Raw genomic sequence first — 24,847 nt, 5'->3', positions numbered from 1 at the left:
AGTCCATTCATCAGCTCAGCTCACAGATTTTGTAAATGGTGGCAAGTGCCCTGGGCAGTACGACACAGCTTTCGATCACGATTCAACACAGCAATACTTAGCAGCTCTTTTTCTCCTGGAATACCCCAAAAAGAATTCACCCTGCAGGTCTCACAAGCTCTTAAAGCAAAAAATGTAGGCAAACAAAAGAAAATGGATATAGTACTAACCACTGAAAAACAACCTCTATTATGCATTCCATTCCCGTCTCTGCTGTTGTGTTATATTTGAGACAAGGCATTAGAAGCCTGCTTGAGCAATCACTTTCATGAGTTCTTAACTCCATGATATGTAATCTCATAACACTGAGCGTAGGGATATGTACAAATACTAGCAAAAATAAGGTCTCTGATGGTAAGGCACCTGGAGAAACTGGGGTCCAACATATGGCAAAAAGGATCTCAAAGCAATATACCAAATACCAGGACAAGGAAGATAGCAAGAGGGCTACTTTGGATGCAACACCTTCCTCACTTACATTTCCGTAGCGTGATGGAAAGCAGCAATAACAGCAAAATAGCAAGGTCCCAGGGTACAGCAAGCAAGGATTTACCCACATACAACAGCAGCAGGCACAAAAAATAAAGAAGCTACTTACCTTCAGAAGGCCTCAGGCGTGCAGAGATCTCTAGCACAATACCCTTGCCACTTATCACTGTACCCTTACCACTGCCAACTCTTGAGGAAGGGTTGCATGGACTCACACTTTGGTTCCTACACTCGGATCAGGCCTTTCCTAGTTTGCTGCCAGGCCAAGCCCACTCTTCAGCCAGCCCCCAGGCAGCTGCAGTGATAGCTGGAGAAACCCAGGTTGGCCTCCTAGACTAACAAATTAACATACGGCCAAATTAAACCTGCTTTCTCTATACTCTTCTCAGCATAGATAAAGTAACAACAGAGAATGAGCTTACAACAGGGACTCACAGCCAAGATGGTGTATGGGAACTGCTGAATCATGGCCTGAACCACTGACTGGTCACCTGAGGTGAGCACCAAATCAGCCCTAGGCCACAGGTGAAGGTGATATACCTGTGTGAGTGGAAGGGGTGGAGCCTGGTTCCACCTCTCCCAAACCCCATTTAAGGGCTGACCACCACCAGGGAAGGATCTCTTCTTGGAGATCCCTTCCACATGGAGTCCCCTGTGAGCCTTGTCATCCTAAAGGTGAGTCATCCTAAAGGTGAGCCATTTTCTCTTTTGTATTATCTGTATACTGTTTATATAGAACTACTTAAAATATACCATCCCCTATACTATCTCTTTGCAGAGTACCATCCTTGGGAGCTATTTACCTCACAGACAGAAAGCATTGCTATTATTCCCTATGGTCTCAAGAGAAGGGAATCTAGGGTAGAATCTAGGGTACTGTCCTGACAACAGCAAAACCAGGAATACCATCCCTTTTGTATGACTCTATTCAACTTCACCTTCCTTTTATTCCTCTTTACTAACATAGCAGAGTGCATTGCTAATTAAGCTTGAATTTTTCTCTCCTGGATGTTGTCCTGGCACAATTTAGAAGTAACCTTAATTTAGTATCTCTAATTTTAATAATTAGGTATTATTTAATTATTTATCTAATTTTAATATTTAGGTAGTATTTACCTCTTCCTGTGATTTCCAGTATGATATTACTGCACTCTTGGCTCAAGGTGAACTTCTGTAATGGTGTGTAACACCAGAAAAACTTCAGTCAGACATCTCTCCAGACATCTCTCCTATCAAATAAATAAAGGAACGTGAGCAGAGCACAAGATATTTGAATATCCCGTAAATATCACCAAAGAAAAACCACCCCAGTTAATTAGTTAGGCTCTATGAAGCAAAATTAAGCATTTTGGGAGGCAAGTGATTTATTTTCTCTGTGCAGCCACCCCAAAACCAGGATGCTTCTGTCACATCCAAATCCACACACAAGAGCACACAACCAGGACAGCCCTTCTCAGACATCAGTCCAAGGGGACACAGTGTAAATTCAAACCTCCCCCAACTCCTACATACAGGAGCTTCACCTCAAGGCAAGGGACAGCAAACTGCTGGACTAGCAAAAAACCCCAAATGCCAGTATTTATGCTGATAACATTCCTCTGTTTGTCTGAAAGTAGTATCAGCTCTGTCTTCCTGTGCATAGGCTGACATGGCCACCTGCTTGCACCTACAGCATCTCTCCAAACACCCTGCTTTGCAAGCAGCAAGCGCAGCGGTCCGTGGTGTCTCAGATGCTGCCTCAGAATATGCAATTGCTCTCCAACCCCAGATAAATATGCAGAACCCCATCAGATTTTTCATTTTCACATCCATTCATCATCCCCAAAGCCCACCTCGGCTGCATGGCTCTGCGCTCCATGTACAACTGCAGTTCTCTCCAAGGTATGTATTTTCATAATGATGGTGCTCATGTACCACTTAGCAGTATATTTTCATTTGGCCCCAGCCACACTCCTGAGCAGTAATTTATTACTGCTTGTCACTAGCTGCTACTCACAGTAATACATACACCAGCTTTATTTAGTGTTCTGTATGTCTTGCTTGACTCTTTCTTACACAGACAATACCGCCTGAGCCCAGAATCACAGGGGTTGGATGGGACCTCTAGAGATCGAGTCCAAACCCCCTGCCAAAGCAGCTCCCTACACCAGGTCGCACAGGTAGGTGTGCAGTCAGGTCTTGAATCTCCCTGCTGAGCTCCTCTCCAGCAACTCATCCCCCAGCCTGTACTGGTGCATGCAATTATTCCTGCCTAGGTGCAAGACTCTACACTTGCTTTTGTTAAATTTCATCCTACTTCTGACTGCCCAGCTCTTCAGCCTGTCCAGGTCTTGCTGAATGGCAGCACAGCCTTCAGGCATGTCAGCCAATCCTCCCAACTTCGCATCGTCAGCAAATTGCTGAGGGTGGCCACTATCCCCTTATCAAGGTCACTGATGAAGACCGGACCCAGCACGGACCCCTGGGGGACCCACAAATCACAGCAGCCCAGTTTTCTGGGTGCACTTCTCGGCAGCATCAACAAACTCGCTCTGATCTCTTTCCTGCTCGCAGGGCACGGCTCTTTGGGAGATCAAAACCCAACAGACGATCAAAACCTTGGGCTAAGAGATAACGGCCTTAAGCTGCTCCAGCGTGAGGCTCAGCGATGATTTCTCCTCACCAAGAGCGGTGAGGCCGCCATCTGTGGAGGGGCTCGAGATGTGTTGGCACTGAGGGACGCAGAACTCCACGCGATTGGGGCCACGCGTGCAGGTTCAGGCCCGGCTCCCTGCAGCAATGTTTAACCCGAGCTCGGCCCCTTCCTCCCCGCCCTCCCGGCCCGGGGTGGGGCGGAGGCTCCACGTGGTGCTGCTGCGGGAGCCCAAATCCCCTCAGGCCGCCTCTGATCGCTCCTTTCCTTCTGTGCTCCGCCCGCAGTGCGCGCCATGGCCGCCCGGCAGCAGCTCGGTAACGCCGGGCGGGAAAATGGAGGAAGTGGGGGGGGGGGAGGCGACATGGCGGCGGGTCCGTGCTGCGGGGTGGGCTTGTACGCTGTGCAGCTATGAAGGGCTCCTCTCACCCCAGCGTGGCCTTTCCGCAGCTTTGCTCAGCGTCTCGGAGAAGACGGGCTTGGTGGAGTTCGCCAGGAGCCTGAACGCGCTCGGCCTGGGGCTCATCGCCTCGGGAGGGACGGCCAAAGCCCTGAGGGATGCGGGGCTGCCCGTCAGGTACGCGCGCATCTCGTGGGGATGCTTACGCTTTCTCTGCTCCTCAGCGAAATAAGAACGTGAGGTGAATGCCGTGGGCCCCGTGCACGTGGGCTAAGTGAGCTGGGGGATCCTTTCCAGTGCTCTCTCTGCCCCAAAACACCTGACCCCGGTGCAGGCTTTAGGGTCTTCTTATCTGGAAGGTGCCAGCTGTGCTGGAGATGTCCATGTCCTAAACCATGAAGCACTGATGCTCAGTACTCCTGTCCATATTTGTTTGGGCCAGGAAGGCTTTCAAAGCTTGCCATTGCTCTAGCACTACAGTCTGAACTTTGGTGAAGGTCTGCAACCTTCTGCTCCCTGAATAAAGCTGAGAGGTGCAGCCGTGACCCAAAAGGTCGCATCTGAATGATGTGTCTTGTCAGCGTGGCCAGTAGGTCTAAATTTCCCCTAATGGTAATTAAACACTGAAGTGAAGTCATTGTGGCACTTCAGTTTTCTCATGTGCTGTCTTTTCTCAACGACCAGAGATGTTTCAGACCTGACAGGGTTCCCTGAGATGTTGGGAGGACGCGTGAAAACTCTTCATCCTGCAGTCCATGCTGGTACGTTTCTGCTAGCGTATTTTCAGTCTGCAAGAGAAATCTGTGGGCAGTGAGGGTGGAAAGAAGGAATTGATGAACGTGTTTTGAAGGACTGTGAGGAATAACTGAGAAATGAGTACAGATTTGCTCTAGCAGCAAAGGTATGATGCACGAGGTGGAGAAGAAGCATGTGGTGGCTGAATTACTTCCTCTGTTGCTGTGCTGGCATCTCTGCAATTAGAGCTTTTCATCCCTGGAGCTAGAAGTCATGGGGCTCCTCTGTAAATGCACTTGTGAATTCTTTGCTTAGGCAATTTCAGGCCTGTTCAGGCAGAGAGCTCTGCTGATTTTTAACCTGTGGGTGAATCTGGTGTGCAGCATAAGGAACATGACAGCATAGTCTTTAGTGGGTGATTTCTGTGTGCTGTGATCTTTTCCTGGCTCCCAGGCTGCAGCCAGCTGCCTGTGCTGTTCACTAGAGGCACAGCCTCTTGCTTCAGTTGTTTTATAGACTTTGCTTCTTTCTTCTCTCCCTGATCTCATGTCAGTTTTAGTGTTTCCAGGTCACCAAGGGGATGCTTATAAAGGATAGCTTTAAGGTTGATGTTCAGCACTTGGAATCTTCCAGGATTTTTTGGGGAAAAAAATCTGTTAATACAGAATTTTAACAGCTAAAGAGTCAGGAAAGTGGAAGAAAGGCTGAGGGCCATTTGAGCTGGAGTGAGAAAGCTTATGGACCTGGGGAGAAGTGCAGTCTGAGAAGTGCTGAATTAAGAAGATGTTTGTTGGGGCTTCAGTTCTTTATTTTTGTACTCTTTGTAACTAGGCATCTTGGCTCGCAATACTCCGGAAGACAATGCTGATATGAACAAACAAGATTTCAGCCTTGTAAGGTAAATTCTGGGGAAGGTGAGATGCAGTTCATCGGTCATCAGAAATGAACTCTGCAGATCCATCAACACTAGTGGATGGCAGCAGTGGGGATCTGCACACCAGAAAAACAGCAGTCTTCCTTCTCCCTCTTGGGAAATGTTATGGTTTTAAAGAGTATGATTTTCTGCAGTTAATGCATAATTTAAACAGTTACAGCGTGCTTTCCGTGGAGGTTTTAACTTCTTCTGTTTATCTGTGAATTTTGATTCTTGTTGTTGGGCCTTATTACTTTTACTGCAAAGTTGAATTCGGTGCTTTTGGAGCTGGGTGTTTGATCAGGTGGCAATTCCTGATTTTGAAATACTTGCCTGGTAAACATACCCTTTGAGATTTGCATAATGTTGACTGAGTTTCAACACGAGTAAAGACTAGATATGCAAAGCAGATCAAGAGCATGCATCGTTTGTGCAGACAGAATACAGATACAAACCAGAAAACTTACTTGGCCACCCTGAGAAGGAGTTGCAGCCAGAAGATGGAGTAACACAGTTCATGCACTGATACATACTCGAGATGTTTTTTCTGTTTTTGTTAGAATGCATTCACTTGCTGTTCTTATGGAGGGCAGTTTGGGACTGTGTTTTAGCTACCTAGTGATTGTGAGCAACCTGTTTTGTCAGTGTTTTAGATTGAGAAATAAATGGTTGAATCAAACATAATAAATTGTAGCTACAGCCAGGACAGAGGGCTATGGATTGACTATGGTGATTAGGCAGGAGTCCATCTTTGTTTTTTTCCAAAAGTGATTTTAAAAGCTCTGTGCCTAGGATGAATGGGTTTCCAGGCTGAATTTGAAAACCTGGAATTTAAAACCACAGGAGTCCTCATAGATGGCTCCACAGCGGTGGCTCTTCAGAATGCAGTGTCTTAAAGCAGGCTCTGCTGAGTTACAGGACTCCTGTTTTTACAGCAGTGACATCAAATCATGCATTTGCATCAAAGTAATCATTTGGATCTCTTGTGTAAAGCAGAAGGAGCTGATCCTCAGCAGGGGGGCTTTTGAATAGTTGCATTAAGTTTACCTACTACATCGTGCTAGGAAGCCTTGATGTTATCTTGATTTCCACAGATAAAGGCATTAGCAGTGCCGAAGTCCACAGGTCGATGATGGTCTGCAACAGGTCAGGGGCATGAGTGGGTAGGAAAGAGAGAGTACTGTAAACAAAACTGGCAAAAGTGGCATGCAGGCTGGCTTCTGCTCTTGGAAAAGTTGTGGAGAATTAGATTCCTTGGTTGTGCTTTATGATGCTCTCTGTTACGTGAAAGTTGATAGATGCTTATGCTCAGTAGTGCTGAGAGCCCCCTCTGAAGTCCTTTGGAATGGCTCTCTTTGTGCACCAAGAAGACTAAACATTTAAACACAGGACCATGCATTTAAAGAAACCCTTAGCTAACTTCTGCAAACTGTGGCACTGTAACAGTGTTTAATGCACAGAGTTAACTTGTATGTGCCTATGCCATCACCATCCATGGTGTTTCACCACTTGCTTCATGGCTAAACACCACCAGTCTGAAGTCTTCTGGAGAAAGAAGCCTTGCCTATAGGATCTTGTGTTGATCACAGATCTCAGAAGCAAGACCACAAAAACACTGCTAATACTTTGTGCTTATCAAGTCAAGCTTGGCCTTTCAATTTCTTGCTGAGTAACTCTGCTTTTCCCCTTCATTCTCAGAGTTGTGGTGTGTAACCTCTACCCCTTTGTGAAGACTGTATCTTCTCCGGGTGTAACTGTACCAGAAGCAGTGGAAAAGATTGACATTGGTAAGTTCAAGGAAAAATAAACCTATTCTTCAGGCAGACTTGATGCTTCTTTAAGTGATCTCAGTCCTTTTTTTTCTTGCACACCTGTAGGAATCATCAGACATCTGTTTTATGTGGGAGTGAGTTTATAACTCTTTGGGATGCTCTCTTGCTGGAATAAAATGCTTTTGCTATACTCCTTTACTAAGTTATGGTCACAGGAACTATTTCTGTGCTGTGGCTGAAGGGAGGAGATAGCAAACCTGGTCCTGTACCCTAAAATGTTTGTGGCCTCCACATGAGCTGGCCACTTACCTCGTGTGGCTTTCTTGCTCCTAGCAATAGTTGCCAGGTCATCTGTGAACATTTTGACAGTGGCAGGATTATTCTCATCACATGCTCAAAACATCACATCTGTGGTAGTTTAGCAGATGAAAATAAATGAATGACAACCAAGCCAGGCTGTGGTGTTGTATGGGAACTGCTGAATCATGGCCTGAACCACTGACTGGTCACCTGAGGTGAGCACCAAATCAGCCATGGGGCACAGGTGAAGGTGATATACCTGTGAGTGGAAGGGGTGGAGCCTGGTTCCACCTCTCCCAAACCCCATTTAAGGGCTGACCACCACCAGGGAAGGATCTCTTCTTGGAGATCCCTCCCATGTGGAGTCCCCTGTGAGCCTTGTCATCCTAAAGGTGAGCCATCTTCTCTTTTGTATTATCTGTATACTGTTTATATAGAACTACTTAAAATATACCATCCTCTATACTATCTCCTTGTGGAGTACCATCCTTGGGAGCTATTTACCTTACAGGTGTGTTGTGGGAATATCCTTCAAGAAGGGAGTGCATTGCTGAGAATTTCTCTTTCAGGCTCTAGAAGATGACTGTGTACAGAAATGACCTGCTGGTAACTTCCAAACTAGTTCTGTTGGCAGCTGATCTCACCTTGAAATGGTGTAGTTTACTGAGCATCTAATACTGTAGTAAATCTGCAGTTCTTAACTACAAGTGCCTCCCTCAGGGAAAGAAAGAAAGAAGAGCAGCCACAAATTCTGTTTCCTGTGTCACTTCCTAAGAATGGATTAGTTTTCCTGGTGGCTTTTCCCTTTTGTCCACTGAAGTCAGTTGAGGGCTACAAGGAGGAGTCTGAGAGGCATAGCTGGGTAAACCTCGTTGCTCTTGAAAACAGCAAGAGGTTGTTTTAACACTGTGTGAATGGGGCAGTCGTGCACTGCTCAACATAAGGGGCCTACAAGGAGAGGGAATGTGGAGTGTATGTCCTACTGAGAGCTGATTAAATCTCTTTTAGAACCTTTGGCAGTCTAATAAAAATAAAAACCAGCTTTGGAGAGAAGAGGCCGAACCAGGAAGACATTCCAGGGAAAGAAGTTGGTCTGCACGTGCAGGAGGGTAGTTAGGGATCTGAGCTTAGAAGCATGGATGCCTATGTTATCAGCAGTTCTGCTCTTAGTGCTGTTTATTAACCCCCAAAGACTTGCCTTTGCTTCACTGCAGCATCTCTGCATGGCAGCTGTGCACAGTGCAGGCACAGTTTTGCGCTGTGAGATTGGATTGGGATTGAATTTTCTTGCAGTAGTTTACTCCAAATGATGCCCAGCAGAGCTCTCTATTAAATGTTTTATGAAGTAGTACTTGCTCTGTATGTAGCGATGCCAGCCTCTGCTTTTCTGTTGCAACAGCCTAGTATCCTGTGTGATTTAAAGTGTTATAATCACTGTGCAGAGTCAGATTTAAGGGGGAAGCATGGCATTTTATCCCACACAGAGGACCTGCACGGTATTCATTAATATTTGCAGAGAGATTTGAGAACCTCAGTTGCTTGGTAGAGTAAAAATAAATCTTTCTATAGACTCCTCCCCAGCCTAGCATTGCAGAGGATGGTGTTCAAGCAGTATGTGCAGGTAGCTGTCCTCTTTGGGATGTCGCTGTGCTGCTGGAAGGCTTTCTCTCCTGAGGTGCTCTGCACAGCATGGAACTCCTTTATTTTCTCATCCCTGCAGCTGTGCTTGTTTTTTGCACCTTCAGCACTAGTGTGAATCATCCCAGCTGATTGCTGTGTGCATTTTCAAGATGCTGTCCCTGTTTCCTAGCAGAACCTGGTGGGCACATCCATCTGGCACAGATGATTGCTTGTTGCACGTCCCTTCTTGGCCTCACATGTGGCTCTTGGTTATGCTGTGTCCAGATGAGAAGTGCCTCATGCCTCCATGCTCCTCTTGCAGGAGGAGTTGCCTTGCTCCGGGCGGCTGCTAAGAACCATGCTCGTGTGACAGTTGTGTGTGATCCCTTGGACTACACTTCAGTAGCTAAGGAGATGGCAGCATCGAAGGACAAAGACACTTCTGTGGAAACCAGACGTCACCTTGCACTGAAGGTTGGTCGGGGTTGTGCTTGCACACAGCAGAGGGCAAGGCTGGTTTGCCTTTCATTTATTCATTTTGTTAAACACCACATCATTTGTAAGTTGACGTTTGTAAGCTGACAAGCGTCCCTCATTCTGTTCCCAGGCTTTCACCCACACTGCACAGTATGACGCAGCCATCTCTGACTACTTTAGGAAGGAGTACAGCAAGGGGGTGTCCCAGCTGCCCCTGAGGTACGGCATGAATCCTCACCAGAGTCCTGCACAGCTCTACACCATGAGGCCTAAGCTTCCCCTGACAGGTGAGACCCTGGCAAGGGGGAGCCCTGGGGCAGCAATGGAAGAGGGTGGGTGGGCGAGTCATTGCCTTTAGAACTGAGATATCATAGTGCAAGGAGTGCCTGGGGGCATCTTATGTTGAACCACTTTGTGCTGAGTGGCACTGGCTTTGCTGGAGGGGTGCAAAACAGAAAAGCTTGTCTGCTGACCCCTGTGAGACTTAATGGTAGCTCCACGTTCTCTCTTGGTGTAAGTTGTGTGTCCATGCTGAAGATGCTGCAGGCAGAGCTACATAAAGCACTTCCTGCTTGACATCAGATTAAGATTTTTGCAGAGGAAAAGTTGTCATCGTTTCAAGACCCTTTTCTCCTCATTTTCTGCATTTAGTACCTGTCTAATCTTTTCATGTCACTGTTTGCTGTCCAGAAATGATGCTGTTCTTCTCCAGGCTTGAATGATTTGTTACTTTCCTTTCTGTAACTGTTTTGAGCAGAGGTTTATTGCCTCAATTTTCCAGAGTGCTGTTGCTGCTAGTGGTGGCAGTGGCAGGGAATACCAGTCCTACTTGTGAGAGTTGAGCCTGGCCTGGTGTTCTCCATTTTACAGGGTGCACCCCACCACAGCCTTAGTGCCATGGGGGAATCTCTGGTTTGGAGAGGAGGAAAGTTTGGCTACTTTTGTTCTTAGGATCATTGTTAGTGCTGCTGAAAAGAAGCTCTGCCTTGCATCTCCTAGGAGACTTTTCTACTCCTGCACTAGAAGCTGATTTGCTTTCAAGTCTGCCTCTCAGGTTTGGCAGCAGAACAATATTGTGTTCACCTGTATGGCTACATACTATTGTTTAAACAACTCTTCTCTCCTGAAATGCTTCTGAAATGCTCCCAGTCCTGATTTATCAGTGCTGATCTTGCAGTTTTACGTGTGCTGGGGCAAAAGGTTTTCAGAGCACACTTTCAAAGGACTTTTATTCTTGGTCCTTTCATTAGAAATCCGTGCCGGATCAAGCGCTTCGATAAAAGCGTGCCCTAAACTTTGTGGCTGTGAATGGTTCTTTTGATGATAATTGGAGATGCTATGTATTTAGTTTGGCTAGTGTGTGAGTACTTTGTTGAGTCATAGCCACCCAAATTTACTAGATTTGTAAAGAAATCTAGCTCATCTTGCCTGCTTTAATCTGTTTGTACTCTACATTTGCAGTGGTGAATGGCTCCCCAGGGTTTATCAACCTGTGTGATGCTCTCAATGCCTGGCAGCTGGTGAAGGAACTCAAGCAGGCATTAGGGATCCCTGCTGCAGCCTCCTTCAAACATGTCAGTCCTGCAGGTAGAGTGGCTCCTTGCTGCCATGCTTTTCTCTTTGAACTCTTGGCAGCCCCTGCCAGCAGTGTCTGTCTTTTAACGGGGCCCCAAGGGGCAGAGCCCGAGGAAGGGTTCTGGTTCGAGTGCCCTGGCTTGTGTTTCCCACTAGGTGCTGCTGTTGGAATACCTCTCAGCGAGGAGGAGGCACAAGTCTGCATGGTGCATGATTTACACAAGACCTTAACACCCTTGGCATCTGCCTACGCTCGAAGCAGAGGTGAGAGGCCCAGAAATAAACTAACCTGTCTAAAGATCTCTGCTTCAGGCTCTACTCTACTCTGGCTACCTTTGCTAGCTCTCCCCTTTCTGCTGTACTCCTCCTCTTTAGGTTGTTTTTTTGTTTTTCCATAAGCAACTGACTGATGAACTGCCTGTGTATTAGAAATTGCTCTCCTGGTGAGCTAAGCTGGAAGCACACTCAGACTTCAGGTGATTTGTAATGCTTTTGAAGTTCAGAGCTTAGAAAAAGAAAAAAACACCTATAAATCAACATTTCTTCCTTGGCTTAGCTGAGATACTTTGCTAATTATCTCCTTGTCTGTGGAGGAGTGTCTGAGCTATGAGAGCGTTTAAAGGTGCATGTGATTGAGGTAGTACTTTTCATTCTTGTTGCTCTTCTGGCCTTTTCTCCTTTTTTTTTCCTATGAAATTAACTACTGTCTCTTGTGGAGGTTGGCTGGATTGTGGGTGCAAATGCTCTTCTCAGTGTTCTGCTGTAGTTGGATAAATGACTGGAAAATGTCACTTTGCAGGGGCTGATCGGATGTCTTCTTTTGGTGACTTCGTTGCCTTGTCTGATATCTGCGATGTGCCTACTGCTAAGATTATTTCCAGAGAGGTTTGTTAAACAGCAGTAAATCATTTGAGGGAAGAGAGAGCATCCCGCTACTTGGAATTGTTGGTTTGTAGCAGCCATTTGTGTTTGGATTTGACCTGTTTAACTCAAGGGTAATTCAGTATCTGGATGCTAGGAGCTAATGCTTTGCTACTGGACTCTCATCCTCCTCCGTGTTGCTTCTGATTTTCTTGAGGGGAGAAAGCACAGTGCAAGGGGCTGTCTTGTACACTGCACACTGGAGATTTCAAACATATGAAGGATGGTATTTGGCTGGTTTGTGAGGACATTTGGTACTCCATTAAAACAGCAAAGCAAAAAACCCATTGTTAGGTGGTGACTGTGTGAATGAGATCTACGTAAGCCTCATGGCACTGATTCATGTGAACTCGTAGCTTCAACACTGCTAAGGCAGTGTTTTGTTGACATTTTGCCTCATCAAGAGGGTCACTGTTGAAATAACTAATTTATATATGATTATTTTCTTAGGCATGTTGGAGATGAGAATAGTTTTACCCCTAGAAGAGTATATTAGTTATTCTGTTGTGTATAAAGTGAGGCTTTTCTTCTTCCCCAGCTCCTGCTGAGGGCTGAACAACACTGCTTTTTCCTGTTTCAAAGACTGAAACAGATGCTGTAGTAGTGCCTTCGTAGTACTTACGAGACCTCTGAGAGGTGAACCATTGCCTTTTTGGATATGGCAGGGAGAGTTTTCAGTATTAGCCCCTCTCTTTTTGACACAGGTGCTGAGATCTCTGTGTTGCAGGTATCTGATGGTGTGGTAGCTCCTGGCTACGAGGAAGAAGCTCTCAAAATCCTTTCCAAAAAGAAGAATGGTGCTTACTGTCTCCTCCAGGTTTGTAGTCCTGCTGCCCTAGAGCCCTGCAGTGCTCTTTCCATACCAGATGGTAGTGTCTGGACAGTGCCCACACTGGACCAGGGGGTCCAGGCTGGGGATTCCCATGCAAGCAGGAATTCCAGCACCAGTGCTGTGAGCACATTTATCCTATAGTTCTCAAGTGGAGCATTTTCATAATGCCTTTCTTGACTTTCAGAGTGACATGGTTTTAAAGTGACTGACCATGAAAGAAAGAGTACGTAAGAGAAACACAACTTCTGGGTGCTCTTTCCATTCCCTGCCAGCCTTCCTCTTGCTTTTCCTGAATTTGTTTCCTCCCTGGATTCTTTTCTTTTAAGATGTGGGGTCTCAGTGATGATGTGAGAGTCATCACTAGGAGCAGCCTTGTCTGAGCATGTGCTATTTGTAGGGCTCCCTGTAGGATAGTTAGTGATAAGCAGCACAGGTGTAGTTTGCACTGGGGATAACCACAAGCACTGTGATTCCAGTATGGAGGGAAATATTAATGTAGTGTGGTCAGGTCAGTGTCAGGTTGCCTTCCTGGTTCCTGCAGTGTTGGCTGGGAGTTGAAAATCATCCAGTTTTGATGTATGGACTAATGGATTTCATAATGCTGTCAGAACAGACAAACATATCCTGCTTCTGCCTGACTCTGAGCTACCGACAAGCACAGCACATTAATGTTACAGAAAAAATCCAAGGCTTAGCTGAAGTTGCAAGTGCAGTGTTGCTACCAAGGGAACTGTGGCTCCGGAGCTTCAGGCAAGCAGGAATGAAATTGCAGACAATCCTGGCAGCTGATTACCTCCTGAATTCAATTAGCTTTGCAAGGATGAGGTTGTGTTGGGTAAGTCTGTAGCTTCAGGGCCTGTCTGAACAGGGGTACGAAGGAAAGTTGATCTGAACTAACTTAAAGGGATTAGCAAAACCATGCCAAGTGCATACATACTTGTATTTAGAGCTAGTAGCCTTAATCTGGATTACTTCATGTCTCTGTTAGCTCACCGGGGGCTACCAGAACTCCAAACCCCCTGTCCATGGGTAGACCTTAATGCAGTTTAACTTGGCCCTGTACACTTGTGTGGCTTAACTGTGCTGCAGGCTTGTATGGTTGATCCCCAAGGGAAGTACATTCACCAGTTTAATGCTGAAGGCACTGGGAGTTGTACCTTAAGGCACATACCAAGCTCCAAGTATTTCTACCTTTGCGATGGGAGATGGGAAGAATGTTTGTGTGTGGATGTTTTTACCTTTCTGTGAAAGATGGGAGCACTCAGAATTTTTTTTGGCTTTCAGCATGGATGGATGTGAGCATGCAAGCTGCTCTACCCCTCTTCACCCTTCCATTGTCGCCTCCTGCTGTTGAGATATCAGTGCTCCAGTGATTCTGACTCCTCCTGATGTTCTAACACTGCTTTCTCTATACAGTTCACTTCTGGATTCCTCCCAGGGTGTTCTAACCTAAGCTGTTACTCGAGCTTTGAAGGGCTCAGTGTTTTATCACCCTGTCTGTTGGCTTTTAGATGGACCCGAATTATGAGCCAGATGACAACGAGATTCGAACCCTCTATGGACTGCAGCTCATGCAGAAGAGGAACAATGCCACCATTGACCGGTCGTTGTTCAAGAACGTTGTTACAAAGAATAAAACTGTAAGTGTTAAAAGATAAATGAGCTTAAAAAACTGGCACAGCCGATCGATGTGCTTTCATCAAGGAAGTCAGTGCTGTTCTAAGAGCTCATAATGATAAATGTATTTCAACAGAGTAATGCAGCAGTGCTTTTCGGTCAGAAATGCTTGGTAGCTTGCTTTTGTTTTGATCCTTTGTGTCAATAAGAAGCTGGGCACTGTCCTTTATCTCAGATGACCAAGATATAAATAAGAAGTCACTTTATTTCATTTCTCATGGTGAAACGGTGTGTTCTAGGGATCCACTGTGATCTCACTCTGATTCACTGTGTTGTTCTCCCTCTTATATACAGCATGTAAGCTCTGGCCTTGCTGATGTTGCTCATCACTTAGGGTTCACATCATCAGATAACAGTTATTTCTGTCTCATCGTTCTCATTTAAAAAATAACAGATGTTAATGAGTATGTTATTAGTCACAGGATCCAGAAGCAAGCACAGACCTTGAGCTAAGTGAAGTTGTATTAATAAATTAGCAACAGAGTGTACTCAAATCAACATTTAAAGCAGATATGGTAAGCTATTGTTGTGGTGTGAAGTTGAATAAATGCTTAGCTTTTTGCCTGTGAGCACTTGTGAGGACAGGAAGCAAATGCAGAAGACTTAGCAGGATTAGGGCCAGTGATAGAACCACCTGGACCTGGTAAGATTGAGTCAGTGAGACTGACAGTGGCATTTTGTTTCAGCTGCCTGAGTCTGCTGTCCGAGACCTGATTGTTGCCAGCATCGCTGTCAAATACACCCAGTCCAACTCTGTTTGCTACGCCAAGGATGGGCAGGTAACCAAACCAGACAGCTCTGGGGAGCGTGCATCCGAGCCAAGCTGACCAGACTTCCTTTGTAACTGTTCTCCCCTTCATCATTTTGTGAGGGCACATGCATATGCTGTGGTCTGTTTAGAGCCTTAGGAAGTGACAGTAGCTTTCACAGTTGGACTCTGACTGTCCAAATGGGTCTTAGTTTTATTTTACTTTCATTCTGATGCCTTTGGGACATCAGAAATCTTCTGTGCTTCTTGGTTTTTAAGAGCTTATGGTGGATGTTGGAGTTCATCTCTCTGGGGACCTGGTGTTTTGCTTTGCTTTTCCTTACTGTTTTTTTTCTTGCCCTCGAATGGATCTCTGTCTTCAAGAGCATTAGTTCACATAGCATCACCTTTGTTCTGGGGGTGTCTTTGCTCCTTTTCCCTTAATGCAGCAGCAGTTTCCCTAGTGCTGCTCTAAATCTAGACTTAAGTTGTTGGTGCAGCTGGCTCTGAAATGTGTGTGGTCATGTGTGCACCATATGGAAGGAAGAAGGTATGAAGGAGGAGTGGAAGGTGGTGTGGGCAGGGAGGGCTGCATGCAGCCTGGCTTCCCTGATGCTTTGTGTATTTGCAGGGATACGTTTTAACCAAGTATTAATGTGCATTGTCTTGGTTTGCTGTGTATGTGACAGGAAAGGCAAAGAGGCAGAGATCAGAGGTTTGTGTGCTGCACTCTGCCTTGTAAAGGTCAGCAGCCATTCCAGTCACTCACTCACTAAGATGGCAAATCTATGTTGGGCCTTTAAATCAAAGCTTAATGTCTTCCTAATGAGACTCATTACAGTCCAAATGCAGAAATAGCAGTGTAGCATGATAGAGGTGATGATGGAGGAGCTCAGATTGCAGCTGTCTCCCAGGTTTAAAGTGTTGAAAAAGCCTCTTGAGACTTTTATCCACTGAGACCGTTGTTCCCAAGGTTCAGATGGGCAGGAAATCAGGTCCACAGAAAATCAGTCTCAAGATGCTGGTGAGCTCAGCTTCCTTTTGGCAGTGCTGTGCAGAACAAACTACCAATTGTATTGCCTACCAACGAGCCTTTTTGGCAGCCTGGCTTCCCTGCTGCTCCAGCTGGGGCTTGGTGTTAATGAGTCCTAGGGAAGGATGCAGTGGGAGGAAGCATTAATGGACCTGAGTGTCACTTAATTTGCAGGAAGTCAACTGCCCCTAATTGCAATAAACACTTCCACTTGTTTTGTCTGACTTTCAGTGCAGCAAAGCCAAAGCCTGCGACATACTGGCTTACACTTTTTCCAGTGATGCTATCACATTTGACATTAGCAATTCAAAGTGATTCCTTCTTTATTCTCTGCAGAGTGGGATCAACCAAACCTGTTAATTTAGCAAGGTGTTTTCCACCAGCGCTGCATCTGTTTGTCAGTTCTTGCTTTGCTTTGTCCTCTCAATTGTGAAGCCTTTAATTTAATGTTTATAATCCCAAATGTATTTAGGATTTCTGTTTTCACTCGTTAATCAGAGTAAATCTGACTAAATCCAGGCTAACCTGGCTCACTTTGCAGTTTCTTTGGGCATTACCTGTCTCATCCACTCCATGCTTTCACACCCTGTTCCACCTGTGGGACACGTTTGGCTTTGCTCTGAGCCCAAGTGAATAACTTCCAGGCCGTGTTATTTTGCTGAAATACTGTCTGGTAGTCTTAGCTGCAACCCCAGCTATGAACTTCTGTGCTGGTCTGACCTGCCTTAAAGGCCAAGTGGGTTAAGGTGTGTGCTGTGTGATGGCTGTGATCCCTCTTGGCTGTGTAGGGAAGGAGAGCCTCCACTGATGGGACCATATAGCTACGTGCAGCTGGCACTGAGCTCCCTGGAGGTGCAGAATCTCATGCAAGTTTCAAGGTCAAACAGATGGAGTGTGAGAAGCATAGGTTAGACATCAGGGAGTGTTTCCTTGGAGGGGGGGAAATGTCCCTATGGCACGAGAAGCAATGAATCTGTTTAATATTTACAGTAATACCAATATCCTTCTGAATTTACTAAGTGCTGATGAGTGTTCAGTTATAGCTGAGCAGATGATATTAGATAGCAGTCCGACTCTTTCATTTGTTCCTTGAGGGAACAGTATCCAGCAGCATGCTTTTATGGTTCTGGTAAGAGGTGAAGTCACTGTGTCTTGATTAATTAAAGGCAAATGATTCATTCCTTTGAGGGCAGTGCTTGACTTACAGCTTTACCATCTGCTGCAGCCTGAGCTGGAAACTCTGAGGCAGTGGCCAGAATTGCTGGCTGCAACACAGCATCCCTGGAGCTATACCCCATGCAAGCAGTCTGGTGAACAGTTCAGCTCTGGCTTCATAGGGGCAGGGAATTATGGAAGCGAGTCTTGCTTTCTGACAGATCTCTGGTATGAAGTGGCAGGAGCTCTCCTGGATAGGATGCCAGGGTTTGTTTGCATTGAGCATTGGGCTGTGACATGTGGCTTCGAGTTACCTGAGCACCAGACTCGGAAGTCTCCGTGTATTTTAATCTGCAGTGCAAAGGAATTGCTGGAGACTGAATACATCTGATGAGAGCTGGGCTTCAAGGCAAGGTTGTCTGAAAAAGTGAATGGAAACTGAGCAAAAATACATTTTCATTGAAGAGAAAAGTCAGATTTTGGGAGGCTTTGTTCCCAGAAGCAGGATCAAACCCAAGTGCTATTAAATAAGGTTAGCAGGCAGCTAGTTTCAGTATCCCATCACTGCTGGCAGATGGCAGGGTAGGAAATGTGTCGGTAGCTCCAGGGCTTGGATAACTGATGTTCTGAGGTGGCCCTGCTGGCCAGCCAGGAGCAACTAATTAGTGGGAGGCCTTTGCTAATTGCTCAGAAGCGGAGTGTGATGGTGCTTTGTGTGTTCTCTTCAGGTCATTGGCATTGGGGCTGGCCAGCAGTCCCGCATCCATTGCACGCGCCTGGCTGGTGACAAGGCCAACAGCTGGTGGCTGCGGCACCACCCTCGTGTGCTCTCCATGAAGTTCAGAGCGGGAGTGAAGAGAGCAGAGGTCTCCAATGCCATCGATCAGTATGTCACTGGCACCATTGGGGAGGTAAGGCACCACTGGAGGGGTAGGATTGCCTCTCTCCCTGACGTACTGGAGCCCACTCTGCACGTTGGTGCCCTTGGATGCTTCCCTCTGGTGTTAAGGCAGGGTTAAAGCCTCAGTTTTGAAGCTCTCCCTGCCCCATCGTGCCTGCTGGCTGTTCCTTCTGATGCTTTGCTGTTTGCTTGTGTAGCATTTTGGATTCCCAGAATTGCTTTGACCTCCTCAGCACAAGTGAGGCAGGAAAATAGCATGCCCTTTTTAAGTATTGAAAGCCAAGAGCTGGACTGGGGGCTGAATGAATCATCTCGGAGTGGCTGCTAGTTTAAGGGGATAAGAACTTCAGAAGGTGAATCAGAAACCAGGCTGCTGTTTGCCATTCATGAAGTCATCCCCCTCACCCAGGTGGTGTGTGTTGGCACTGACACAGAGCAGCACTCTGCAGGCAGGCTGAATCTTGGGGCAGATTCCTCCAGGTTTGGGGTGCGGAGGGGAACGGAAGGTGTTTAAAGGGTCACAGGGATGTCATCACTCATCCTGACGTGCCCCTAGTGGGTACTGCCAGGAGCTGGTGCCTTGGGGCTGAGCTGGCACTTCTCATTCCTCCAGGATGAGGACCTGGTGAAGTGGCAGGCCATGTTTGAAGAGGTGCCCGCACAGCTAACAGAAGCTGAGAAGAAGCAGTGGATTGCCAAACTGACCGCTGTTTCCCTCAGCTCCGATGCATTCTTCCCTTTTAGGGATAATGTTGACAGAGCCAAGCGGGTAAGGTGTTACCATGGCTGGGCTTCCTGCTCGAGTGCTGTGCACGGCCCTGGGGAGCTCTTTTCAGCCCTCTAATCCCTCTGCTTTTCTCTGTCTTTGTTCAGAGCGGAGTTCAGTTCATCGCTGCCCCATCCGGCTCTGCTGCCGACGAGGTTGTGATCGAAGCTTGCAATGAGCTGGGAATAACTCTTATCCACACCAACCTCCGGCTGTTCCATCACTGAGCTTACCACGGGCTGGTGTGGCCCTGTTTGCTCACAGTTTCACCAGCAGCAGTGACTGGAGTACCACCAGCTTCACAGGGAGGCGACTGCCATCTGTGCTGAGCAAGTATTTGTAAGATCTGCAAATGAGGCCTTTCCCTGCACCAGCAGAGGTTAACAGAGCAGGTGCTTGAGCTCTAATGTAGGAAATGAGTCTTTTGACAAACATTTCTCTAACAAATAAACAAATGGTTCTTAGCTATATGAAGATTGTCTTTCATGTCATCCAAATACTGCATCCTGAGCTTTATTTTGGAAGTAAATCTTAAAGCACACGTTGTGATCTGACTTTACCAGTTCATTAGAAGGCCACTGGAATGGTATGAGTTTGGTTTATGGCCAGCTTATGAAATGGATAAAGGACTGGGTTGGAAACTCTGCTAGCTCCAAAGTAGTGGCTCAGCTCATAACTTTTCTCTGTGTGCTTCTGATCCATTGTGGGGCGAGGGAAGTGGATCCTTTGTGTGAGTTCAGTGCTCAGCCCTGCCCTGGATGAGCTTTTGGCTGTAGGCAGGGTCAGGTTGGTGTCTTGTAGGAGTGAGCTCCACCACCTTTCAGTTTGACTTGCTTGTTTGCAGGCACAGAGCTCAGTTCAGAGTTCAGGCACCCATCTGGGAAGCAAGTTGCCTGAAGCTGCTTCCATTCTCTGCTCTGCACAGTTGGTATTAAGCAGATCTGAAGTCTGCTTAGAAAAACAAAGTGAAAATCTGGAGCACAGTTGAGTAAAGCAACAGCTCCAGCATGTTTTTGCTGGCAATCAGTGACCGTTTCAAAGGGATTTTCTGGTTCCCTTTTATAAAATCTGTTCAGTTTTAGGAAGGAGGAATCCACAGTGTTGCAAGAAACAAATCTGTCCTGGCTTTGATCTCTGGTGGTATGGGGATGGGGGGGTGTATATGTGTTTCAGCTCTTTGCTCAAGCCACTGTAGGGGCATCTGGTGAGACAGGGCCCTGGGAGAGGGGAAGGCCAGGTCCTGCTCCTGCTTGTGCTGCTGCCCTGCCACGGCTGTGGGCATGGATTCTGATTTACTTGAGGCAGAGACCGTGTGACAGTAAGGGCTGCCTGTAAGGTGGTCAGACACAGGACCTGGGGCTTTGTTCTCGGGTTGTGCTGTTCCAGTGGTGTGGGGGAAGACCACCTTTGTCTTGTGTCAAGCATTTGCACACACCTGCATGCCTGTATGTGTGTGTGCTGTTACCTAGCCACCTCCCTCACCTTGCATTACCTTGTCCTCCCCATACGCCATCAGACCGACACAGAACAATCTGATGCTTTCTGAGCTGCAGTCCTGCCTCTCTTATCCAGAACTGAGCAGTGCTGAGAGGCTTGAGAGCACCAGATGAAGGCAGCAGCCTGGTAGCATTACTCAGTGCACAGAAGCTCCCTTGCTGGCTCTGCTAAGCCCCGCTCTAGCCATGTTTGCTATGCCATCGCTGCTTGTGGAGCAGTGCTGTTTGGAATCCTTGAGGTTTTTATTAGCATGTATGTCTAAAAAGTTGAGTTTGAGGCTTCCCCTTCTGCTGTTGCCTTTTCTGTTGCTGTGTGCACGCCATCGGGGTCCCTCTGAATCCTGATCTCGAGCACCGAGGCTGATAGAAGCATCTAGCCAGCTCCCGTTCTGATGCATTCTTTTTGTGGTCCATTTACAACTGCTGTGTCAAGGAGCCGGGTCCTGTTCCCATGCTTTATTCAATCCAGAGAAACACACTGACTTGAGCAATACAGCGCTGCTGGAGCCAAGCGAGGAGCGTGGCCGAGCAACAGCAGCCTGTAATTCTGCATTGCAACGGCCGTACAAAGCACTGCAGGGATGGCAGCAGAAGCTGAAGCGACTTAGTGCTCCTTTTGTTCACTGGAACCGAGATTAGCTTTGCTTGGTTGGCTTTTATAAAGTGCTTTCAAGGGAATTCTGCATAGCCCCCACCCCGAGGTGTAGGTGCTGCCTGGCTTTCTGCAGAGGTAAGGGAAGGATTTCTGTCACTCTCTCACAGCAGTGCCTGAGGGCACGCGCAGTGGTAGGTAAACAAAGTGAGCTCTGGGGTTTTATTTACCACACTGTGCAGTGCAACAGCTGAGATTTGAAAGAATGAAGTGACAGCCCCTGAAGATGGTCATAGTAAGTCATCCTCCATTGCACAGAGCTGGGTGTTGGGGTCTTTCACCATCTCTAGGGGAAGAAGTGGACCAGGGGCAGTGCTGGCACCTCAAACACTGAGACCATACTCGATTCTTAGCTATTTTAGGTCTTGAAAGCATCTGGCTGGAGCAAGGACCCTCTCTTTGGCCTCCCTTCGTGCCCAAAGCAGGACTTAAGTTTCCTCTGCCCCCCAGCTTCCTCTCTCCTCCACCTGTTCCCACAGAGCTGGCCGCTGCATCCTGCAGCACAGCACCCACAGTGAGCGGGGCCCTCAGCCCATGGGCAGGGCGTGCAGCTGGAAGCCTTTAGTTATCAAGCTGCTCTACAAGCATTCTCTCGAGGTATACGTCACGCTTCAGTGAGGTGTTTGCTCCGTCTCGTTTCAAGGCAATGTTACTCCAGATCAGAATATTGGTCTTCTTCCTAGAGTCCACGGCAGCAAAGAGAAGCGCTTCAATGCGTGCCTGGTTTGTAAATCTTTTTATTAAAAGAGTTGCTTTGTTGTTGTTGTGTTTTTTTTTCTTTTCCACAGTAGTAAAAGCTTTGGCACTTACAGTATAAAAATAATCACTGATCATAATTACACCAAATTCCTCTTTGTCAACGGCATACTAAGTGTCTTCGGTACATTTTATTCCCATATAAAAACACTCGAAGGTCAGGGGAACAAAACTGATAAATAACAGTATGAGATACAAAGATACAGCTAGAAAAAAATACTAGGGTCATGGAGAAAGAATCAGGACTGTGCATATTTTAAATATCACAGTGATGGGATTTGCTGTTCCTACCTTATTGCTGGCTGCACGCTTATGTGAAAGCAGAAGTGTTTGGTGGACTTTCCTATCTTTGAGCACTGGGAACGTTGGACTCGAATGCTGTTTGCGTAGTAAGGGAACCTCTCATTTCTAACTCTCTCCCTCCCCCTCAACGTTTTGATTCCCCCACTGGTTTGTGATTTGGTATCTCCCCCCTCCATTTTTTTCTTCCCCCCACCCCTTTTGAATTTGTAAATACTGACTGGTGTTCAACACTCTGAGCGAGAACAAGACCGTTGCTACCAATCGTGAGAAAAGCCTGAAACACTCCAAGAGTGGCGCTTGGAGAAGCTGTGAGTTGAGCTTAAGCTGGGAAAATGGCTCCGGAGCAAAGGGCCATTCTCAAAGATGCAGTTTTGCTAGCATCACTCCAGTTTGGATGGTAATCGTGGCAGATAGGTATTTATGCTTTGGTTTGTCTGTTGCCATTGCCGCAAGGAGTCTTGCTGGATGTTACTTTCCCCGTGGATGTTGTGTGTCTGCCTGTACATCTAGGGGCATGAAACACTCAATGGGGCAGTTGACGTTCTGTCAGGAGGGAAGGAAAGCAGTTAGCCTCGTCCCATCAGGGCAGACACTTGTGTGCTCCCAGCACAAAGCTGGCTTGCAGCACTAGGTGACAACTAGGAAACAGCTACGTGCACTACGGGAGCATGCAGGCACCTCCCAGCGCCACTGAGTGGGTCCCACTGGTGTAAAAGTGTGAGCTCAAGCGTGCGGCCTGTGCTGCACAGAGCAGTGCTTTGCTGATCACAAGTGTGCGACGGCTCTCCAAGCGCAAAGCTGCACCTCACCCCACAGCTACTCTCACCCCTCGTGCCCTGCCCAAACCCCCCCACTGCCCCAGCCCAGACCCGCAGGAAAGGAGGGGATGAGGAAGGGCTACTCACGGTGTTCGTGGCCTGGTGGTATCTCTGTGTGAACTGGGTGTAGGTGTGCCCAGCTGAGCCTTCGGGGGCCACCTCCACGCTGGGCCTGCGGCAGTTGTCACAACGCCAGCCCTGCAGGGAGAGAGCACGCGTGGCCGGTGAGGTGACAGCGCTGCAGCTGTACAGCACCAGCGAGTCCAACTCCCTGCAAGCACTTGAGCTTTCCTAATTAATTTTCTTCTTGCATTAAGCCAGCACCTGACTCCAAACCCAGCACTCCTCGTCCCCTGCATGCCAAGGCCCTCCTGCCTACCTGCTGTCCTCCGTAACAAGTGCAGGAGCAGATGGCCCCGAAGTACTCCTTCTGCCACTGCTCTCCAACTTGGTACATCTTCCCATCGTCGTAGCACGTGGTCTCATCTGCGGAGAAACAGGCAGAGCTCAGCTGCACGGCCTCAGCTCGGCTACAGAGCAGCACAGAAATCAGAGCAGGAACCTCCACGCAGTGGGCTCCCCTTGTCTGACCCCGGGCTCACAGGCTGGCACTGGTAAAATCCATCATTTCTGTAGCTCTCCATCCACTTTCAACTAGACCATGAAGGCATTTCCCTGACAAAAGCAATGCAGTTAATGCACACTGCCTTGCCTAAAGGCTCTCCAGGTGCCAAGCCCTGCAGAAACATCCTGTGCTTCTGATCAGGGTAACCTACACCACTTAGTGTGGTGACACACCCCCTGCAGGGCTGAGGGCAGTTCAGGTCACTGCACACAGCATCTCACAAAAGAGTTATCATTTCAAGATGAGACATGGCGATACTAGGCATGCCATCACGTCAGTGCCAAAAGCTACTGGAAGAGCCTTGAGGGGGATGATAAAACTTTCCAAATCAGGAAGCAACTTACGAGGTTCGCACTTGAATTCTCCTTTTCCATTCCCGAGGCAGGTGCAGCTCATCATCTGCCTGTTCTCCCCCTGCCGGTCCCACTTCTCCCCGATCTTGTAGTTCACACCGTTATCGTGGCACCACTCTGGAGAAGGCAGAGGAATGACACAGGGAGGTGTTATCCTACAGGAGTAGTGACAGAGGGGGAGGAGGACAGCTTCAGGTTGGCTCAGGAGGGGCAGAAATATTCAGAAGAATATTTCTTCGGCTCATCTAAGTCCCAAGGGAGAGATATAAGGTAGGAAATGGGGTAGGAAAGGAGATAAAAATATTTTACATGCATTTTGGGTTGCTTTTTTTTGTAGCAAATACCCAGTAGAACTATGACAGAGGCTGCAGAAATTCAGTGGGTGAACCACGTGTATCAACAGATGATTAAATATAAACACTATAAAACAAACGTCTGCCCTGCAGTCGCTCTTCTGCATCTCCTCACGTCACAGGAATGGCCTGTCTGCCCTGCCTCACTCTGCCATTTCAGAGCACTGTGTTGTGTTAAGCCACTCAGTCAGACTTTTGTTGAGTCTGCATCAGGTTTGGATCGGGTGGGTGCTGCCAAACAAGCGCTCGGGTCGGCGGGGGGCAGGGGGTGGGTGGTCAGAAGCAAGCTACTCACTAGAGGAATCGCATCTGAAGTGACCGCTGCCGAAGCCCAGGCACTGGCACCAGAGCTTAAAGCCTGTTTCGGATAATCGCTCCCACTCCTCGCCAATGGAATAGAAGGAGCCAGTGTAAGTGTCGTAGCAGGTGTCATCGCTTGGCTGGTTTAGTCCTTCAGACACTGGAATGAAAAGAGAAGACACAGGCATCGCACGTGGCAACGGGAG

General features: G+C 47.4%; 2 protein-coding genes across 5 annotated transcripts in view; one reads left to right on the top strand and one right to left on the bottom strand.

Annotated features, from left to right (window-relative positions):
- Positions 1 to 3,389: 3,389 nt before the first annotated feature.
- Positions 3,390 to 19,455, top strand: ATIC (5-aminoimidazole-4-carboxamide ribonucleotide formyltransferase/IMP cyclohydrolase). The gene is made up of 16 exons (XM_065750269.1): positions 3,390 to 3,477; positions 3,611 to 3,737; positions 4,245 to 4,321; positions 5,127 to 5,193; positions 6,907 to 6,995; positions 9,223 to 9,374; positions 9,508 to 9,664; positions 10,839 to 10,964; positions 11,109 to 11,216; positions 11,752 to 11,837; positions 12,601 to 12,690; positions 14,217 to 14,345; positions 15,069 to 15,161; positions 18,047 to 18,229; positions 18,833 to 18,988; positions 19,093 to 19,455. The coding sequence occupies exons 1-16, from the start codon at positions 3,456 to 3,458 to the stop codon at positions 19,210 to 19,212; spliced, it is 1,782 nt and encodes a 593-aa protein (XP_065606341.1). The 5' UTR covers positions 3,390 to 3,455; the 3' UTR covers positions 19,213 to 19,455.
- A 1,875-nt stretch (positions 19,456 to 21,330) lies between these two features.
- Positions 21,331 to 24,847, bottom strand: part of FN1 (fibronectin 1) — a 45,256-nt gene continuing 41,739 nt past the window's right edge. For 3 of the 4 annotated variants that reach the window (XM_065750967.1, XM_065750963.1, XM_065750966.1), the window contains 5 exons: positions 24,637 to 24,801; positions 23,980 to 24,105; positions 23,390 to 23,496; positions 23,098 to 23,208; positions 22,388 to 22,735 (listed from right to left, as the gene is read on the bottom strand). In XM_065750967.1, the coding sequence (XP_065607039.1) occupies positions 22,661 to 22,735; positions 23,098 to 23,208; positions 23,390 to 23,496; positions 23,980 to 24,105; positions 24,637 to 24,801 (584 nt within the window). In that variant the 3' untranslated portion in view covers positions 22,388 to 22,660. Of the gene's footprint in view, positions 21,813 to 22,387; positions 22,736 to 23,097; positions 23,209 to 23,389; positions 23,497 to 23,979; positions 24,106 to 24,636; positions 24,802 to 24,847 lie in introns of those variants that run through there. The other variant, XM_065750964.1, reaches the window with a different exon arrangement.

The sequence above is a fragment of the Cyrtonyx montezumae genome, unplaced genomic scaffold, assembly GCF_038088225.1.
Source record: "Cyrtonyx montezumae isolate F1298 unplaced genomic scaffold, pur_monq_1.0 scaffold_7, whole genome shotgun sequence".
NCBI classification, from domain to species: Eukaryota; Metazoa; Chordata; class Aves; order Galliformes; family Odontophoridae; genus Cyrtonyx; species Cyrtonyx montezumae.
This window is presented reverse-complemented; position numbering and strand designations above follow the sequence as displayed.